This window comes from Lissotriton helveticus, chromosome 3_1 (assembly GCF_964261635.1).
Source record: "Lissotriton helveticus chromosome 3_1, aLisHel1.1, whole genome shotgun sequence".
Taxonomy (NCBI): domain Eukaryota; kingdom Metazoa; phylum Chordata; class Amphibia; order Caudata; family Salamandridae; genus Lissotriton; species Lissotriton helveticus.
Window position 1 is genome coordinate 386,934,926 of NC_136061.1, and position 7,214 is coordinate 386,942,139.

A 7,214-nucleotide genomic window follows, 5' to 3' on the forward strand; every position below is an offset into this window, starting at 1 on the left:
GAATGCCTTTCTGTGGCAGTGTTGGCATGCGGTCTTCAACTATGGTGGCCCGTAGCGGGCCCCCAGGGATTGTGGGGAGTGGGTGGTGCACATGGGGGGTACCTATGGTACCGCCATGCATTTCAATGTACAATGTGGCAGGCACCGCGCGGTGCCTGTCACATTGTGCATTGAAACGCACAACTAGCATTTGGGCATTGCGGCGGGCGGTGCTTTTAGCACCGCCCGCTGCAATGTTACAAATGGGGGATGCGCCCGCCAGTGTGGCGGGCGAATCCTGATTGTTGGTGCGGGACCGCCGCAAGCATTGCTGGCGGTCCCATTTCCGAAGGGGTATGGCGGGCGGCATACTAATGAGCCCATAAGCCTGTATACAGCCTCTTTTATCTTTAACCAGTTTGATGGCACACTCTGGATCCACTTGGGAAGGATGAAAGGCTTTAATGGAATTCAAACTCATGACCTATAAATCACATCAGAAGTCAGTGGTGAGCTGTAACTTGTTGAGACATTTTGTTGTCATCAGGGAACTTTTCCTTCTAATAGTTTAAATCAAAGGACTGTTCACCTCAGATATAATCTTAATAAAATAATTTTTGAGATATGGAAGTAGTGAAGATAATGTCACATTTTCTAAGTTTGTTCTAACTGTTTTCTTTAAAATAACATTTAATTTGTTTTGTTTTCTATTCTCTGATTTCTTACTTGCTAGTCCACAATGTGTCATGTGATAGTTTCTAGCAGCAGTAATGACTAATATGGTTCCTCTCCATGCTAGTATATCAGAATTAATTACTTTCCAAAAGTGTTCAACGCCATCTCTGAGGGTTCTCTGTCTCAAATTGTGGCGTCTGCTAGAGTGTTAGCCAATTGCTGTCTTTGCTATTCTGTCCCAACAGCGGGCAACCCAGCTGGTGTGGGAGCGGATGAAGCTGGTTATCGAACCTACGGCGGGTGTTGGAGTGGCAGTTGTGTTCTCGCAGCGTTTCCAGGCCCTCTCTAAGGAGATACAGAACATCTGTGTGGTGCTTTGTGGAGGAAACGTAGACATGGGTGCCTTGGACTGGCTTCAGAACCCCAAAGACACAGCTACTTCCTGAAAATCATTTAAGAATAAAACAAGGATATACAGGCAATGATTGCAAAGTTAAAAATAAGCAATGTAGATTTCAATCAGACATCCTCCCTCATCTATGTCAAATCATGGAATGTAGTGAAGAAACACTAAACAGATCCTGTTCTTCACCTGGTAATGAGAGCGAAGCCCACTACAACTAGTCCCAAGACAGCTCAGTCAAATGTTAATGCACTGCAATTGTCCCCACCAAACAAGATATCTTCTACCCCCTTTAAAGAGAAAAGTCAGGAATCACCAATCACTAGAGACATAATAAACCATGTTAGTTCGCTATATCCATTCCGTACAGGATTTTAAAATAAATTATCCTTCCAACACTTTATAAAGCATGCAAAACATTTCAAGTTTTGGGCTTCATGGAAGTACCTAATCCATGCTGAGGCCTCACTCCCAGCTAAAGCAGGAGCGGTCAGCATTAAGAGACTGGGCTATAGTTCCCATTGTATGGGAGTATGCTGGTACGCCAGAGGGATTTTTTATTCTTCACATGGTTTGAGCGTTACAGATTGAGGCTAGAATTTAAGGACGTGCCTCCATCCTGGCTATTGGTAGTGGTGTAGATGGGTTCTACATTAGATTCCGGCCACACTGACAATGGTCATGGATGAAGAATTCCTAGTTAGGGTTCCTGTAAAACACTTAGCAATGATTGCATATGTCAACAGCCGACATCCACATCACACTTTTAGCATTAATGGGAAAGGCCATGGCTATAGGCCCTGTAACCTGGTCAGAAAAAGGGCACAATGTCTAGAGTTATAGTATGCTTAGAACTAATGAGGAAGAGCCCATGTCTAGCAGGGTTCAGTGATAGAATATTGACGTAAAAAACATTGATGTAAGGAAAATATATAGATAACAAAAATATCGACTCCCATTCCTACACAGGTAAGCACAAACATATTGAATCAAAAACATCGAAGTTAAACATATAGATGTAAAATTATTGATTTTAAAATATATATAAAATAAAATAATATATATTTAATATTAATTTTAACAAAATAAATTACATTTAATATACATGTTTATAACATATTACAAATAAACTCAATTAAATAAAAATAAACACACAAACATAATAATGTATACATATATATATATACATTTTATCAATAAACTATTATCTCTAATTTATTTTAAACTTTAATATTTTACAAAAATATATATAAGTAATTTAAAACATAAAAAAGTATACAATACATTAAAATATGAACTATGAAAACATATTTAAACTTAAATTGCCCAATACAATCAATGCAACAGTAGGAAAAGTGTTGGATAGCAAAATAATTAAATGTACTATTCCATCCCCAGTGAGTGAAACAGTAGGGAAAGTGTTGGATAGCGGAGGGGTAAAAATTACTAATATTCCCCCAGTGAGTGCAACAGTAGGGAAACTGTTGGATAGCGGAGGGGTAAAAATGACTATTCCCACTCCAGTGACTACACAGTAACATAAGAGTTGGATAGCGGAGAGGTAAAAATGACTATTCCCACTCCAGTGAGTTCAACAGTAGGGAAAGTGTTGGATAGCGGAGGGGTAAAAATGACTATTCCTACTCCAGTGAGTGCAACAGTAGGGAAAGTGTTGGATAGCAGAGGGGAAAAAAATACTATTCACACTCCAGTTAATGCAACAGTAGGGAAAGTGTTAGATAGCGGAGGGGTAAAAATTACTATTCCCACTCCAGTGAGAGAAAAAGTAGGGAAAGTGTTGGATAGCGGAGGAGAAAAAAATACTATTCCCACTTCAGTTAATGCAACAGTAGGGAAAATGTTGGATAGCCGAGAGGTAAACATTACTATTCCAACTCCAGTGAATGCAACAGTAGGATAAGTGTCTGATAGCGGAGAGGTAAAAATCACTATTCCCAGTCCAGTGAGTTCAACAGTAGGGAAAGTGTTGGATAGTGGAGGGGAAAACATTACTATTCCCACTCCAGTGAGTTCAACAGTAGGGAAAGTGTTGGATAGCAGAGGGGTAAACATTACTATTCCAACGCCAGTGAATGTAACAGTAGGATAAGTGTTGGGTAGCGGAGAGGTAAAAAAGACTATTCCCACTCCAGTGAGTTCAACAGTACGGAAAGTGTTGGATAGAGGAGGGGGAAAAATTACTATTCCCACTCCAGTGAGTGCAACAGTAGGGAAAGTGTTAGATAGCTGAGTGGTAGAAAATACTGTTTCCACTCCAGTGAGTGCAACAGTAGGGAAAGTGTTGGATAGGGGATGGGTAAAATGTACTATTCTTACTCCAGTAAGATCAACAGGAGGGAAAGTGTTGGATAGCGGCGGGGTAAAAATTACTCTTCCCACTCCACTGAGTGGAACAGTAGGATACGTATTGGATAGCGGAGAGGTAAAAATTACTATTCCCACTCCAGTGAGTACAACAGTAGGGAAATTGCTGGATAGCAGAGGGGTAAAAATTACTATTCCAACTCCTGTGAGTGCAACAGTAGGTAAAGTGTTAGATAGCGTAGGGGCAAACATTACTATTCCCACTCCAGAGACTGCAACAGTAGGGAATGTGTTGGATAGCGGAGATGTAAAAATTACTATTCCAACTCCAATGAGTGCAACAGTAGGGAAAGTGCTGTATACCGTAGACATTTGTTTACTATCCACACTCAAACACTTAAACATTTTTATATAATAAAAAATAAAAACAATAATAATTATTAAACAATATAAAAAAATTAAAATAAAATGTATTAAACATAAAAAGAACACATATTATAATATGAATTACATATTACAAAAACTTACAAATATTTAATATATAGGAAAATAATAAATATATTTACACATAAATATTTCTTTTCAACTAGAAAATATTTACAAACAAAAGAATTAATTAGAAAATAAATGTACTTATTTGATTTCCTAACCTATAACACCACCAATAACAAAACACTTCAAATGTTTTATTTACATGTATTAACATATTTAACATAATTAATAATCAATTAAAAAATATTTGTAATGAAAAAATCTATAAACATTAATTTACTACACACACTTAAACACTATCATTTCCACAACACAAAACTAAATTAAACAATGAAGTAATAAAACACATTTAAAACGTATTTTAAAATTAAAAACAATTACTAATAACAAATAATAATTAAATAATTAAAATGTATTTAATACCCACCCTAAACCCTATTAAAAATAAATATAACACATTGTTTTTTAAATTACCCAAAATAATTATCTATTAATTAATATTAATTAACAACTGCGCTGTTTCTTACCGTGAACGGCCATTCATGACGACCCTACAGCCATATCTTGTGCTGGTGAGAAATATCCAACATAGATTCTATCTGATCAGGCTAAGTATGAGTATGTTACATCTTTTAGTAGCATTCCCAAAAATGGAAAAGTGGCGTCATAAATTACCAAATTGCCTGTGTGACGGGAAAACCCCTCAATCCACTCTGCATTTTATTCTGTTTTGTAGTTATTACAGGGATATCCGGAAACTAATCTTGAAGCCCCTTTTTCTATCAAATATGCTTTTTAACTATAAACAAGCTTTTAACTTTATTTGTAGTCTGGGAAATCCGAAAATCATAAACTCTGCAATCCGATATTTACAACTTGCAATCAGAAAAAGAAAGGAATATACATATCTGGATGTATTACAATATGAAAATGTGGATGAAAATTGTTAGTCCCTTGTATTACTCCTAACAAGATAAGGCACTCGCATTTATGTAATCTCATGCACTTATGATTTTGTTTCTGCATATTACCACCTTACGACCGTTCCGTAAAAATATGACAAGTTCTTAATCTCTCACATTGACTAGTGAAATGCCTAAAGACCATTACAGCCTAGTGCACTTTACGTAACCCTATGCACTTATAAGGACAGGCACTTAAAATCAGAATGAATTATTTCCTTCTTTTATAAAGCCGTCAGCATAAAACTCGATTTGCCTTGAATCCTTATGGTTGTTAGATAATAGTATATATTAGTATTGTGTATTTTATGAATTGTACATCTATTAGTATCCAGATTTGTTATTTTATATAAATTGTCATTCATAATAATCTTATTTACGATGTATCATAGGTATGTTTTGCCCGAATTATATGCTTTTATGGATGTTTTTACTTGCACCGAATAAAGCTGAATATGAAATTGAAATTGAAATTGAAATTAACAACTATAAATTCATTCATTAAACACAAATTACTTCCCACCCTTTACACTTATAAACACCACAACACACACCTAAAATTAATTACACAATGACCATAATTAATTACCAATTAATGAATTTACATCAACTAACCAATTATTAATTCATCAATTGAAAATAAATTACTTCCCACCCTTTACTCCTATAAACACCACAACACACACCTCAAATGAATTACACAATTACCAAAATGAATTACAAATTAATTAAAATGAACAACAAATTATTAATTCCAAAATTAAAAATAATTACTTCCCACCGTTTACACCTATAAACACCACAACACACACCAAAAATTAATTACACAATTACCATAATTGATTAACAGTTAATGAATTAATAATGAATTAACCAATTATTAATTGATTAATAATAAATTACTTTAAACATTTTATCACTATAAAATATCAATTAAAGAAATGTTAATAAATAAAAATTAATCAATATATGTAATATAATTAAATTACTTCCTACCCTATTCCTTCCTACCCTATTCCCCTACTAATAGGGTAGTAAGTAAACCCACTACCCACTACAGAACTAAAAGCGCAAAATTCAAATGAAATTTTTTTAAATAAATTTAATATTATTAAATTACTTCCCACCCTATCCCCCTATAAACTCACAATCCGCTACGGAATTAAAAGAGCAAAATATATATATCTTTTTTTATTACTACTAAAAACGTAACATATATATATAAAAATTACAGACAATTCTTATACACAAAAACATACATCACATACATAGAAAATATATACTAAAATACATAATAATAAAAAACGATATTTTTAACAACTTTATTTTAGCAAAAGATATTGAACACCTCCATATTTTTAAAATCGATATTACTTACCTTAATTCAATATTCTTGACCTCGATATTCTTGCTGTGGATATTTCTGACCCACAATATTTGCAACTCGATATTTGAGCAACTCTATATTTTGTACTCGATATACTGTCTCTGCACCGTCTAGCAGTCCAGCTACGCTTTCAGCAGTGGCACAATCTCAACAGCAATAGATGTTAAACCCACCACACTGAATCTAGAGAATCATACAAGAGTCTTGATGATGAACTATTGCCCTCTGCTCTGCATTTCAGTTTTGATTCAGCCTGTACTCCGTTTGTACAAGTACTGTCTATATATATTCCTTCAACCTCACCTGTGCACTGTGCTGTCATGACTACACTCAGTTACATGTACAATATTGGTATTTACGGTATAATAGATATGGCTTATATGTATGCATTAGAAAACGAGTATGTAAATATATATACATTTATTTTGGTGTCATTCCGCATGATCTTTTCCTGATATGTTTTAAATTGATAAATAAACATATTTGAAAGAGAAGTGCTGTTTCTTCAAGGGGCTGGGGTACACTGAATACCAAGTACCAGGTCTTGAGTAATAATATAACCTTAAATCACGTTAAATGAAGTATTAGGAACCACTGTTTCTCTGTTCTAGACTGAAGGTAAAGCAGATTAGATTCCAGCAAGAGCTGCTGTTGGAACGTAACACCCACTATATCTCACCATTAATACTCTGAATCCATTCAGACCCACTGTCTTGAAGAAGGACCCAGGCTGGGATACCAATGAGCGCTGAAACATGTCGACAGGCAAGACGTTGACGGGCGCGTAACCTGACCTGCTTGATTTGAATCCTGCAATATGGAAAGGAAAATATACATATGACCAGCACATACACAATCTGAACTTAGGTCGGATGGAAACACAAATGATAGCGTTTCCATAAAGAATAGAAATACATAACCCTTTATCATTAGCCAGACCAACTAAGAAAACAAAGGGAGTGCATTTGTGCAGATGGCTGTTTCCCAGTGC

General features: G+C 35.2%; 1 protein-coding gene across 1 annotated transcript in view; it reads left to right on the plus strand.

The window, feature by feature from the left end:
• LOC144822509 (serine racemase-like) overlaps nt 1–6,717 on the plus strand; it is a 127,235-nt gene extending 120,518 nt beyond the window's left edge. The window contains exon 8 of the mRNA XM_078680131.1: nt 900–6,717. Within this exon, the coding sequence (XP_078536257.1) occupies nt 900–1,100 (201 nt within the window). The 3' untranslated portion in view covers nt 1,101–6,717. The remainder of the gene's footprint in view (nt 1–899) is intronic.
• The last annotated feature ends 497 nt before the right edge of the window (nt 6,718–7,214 follow it).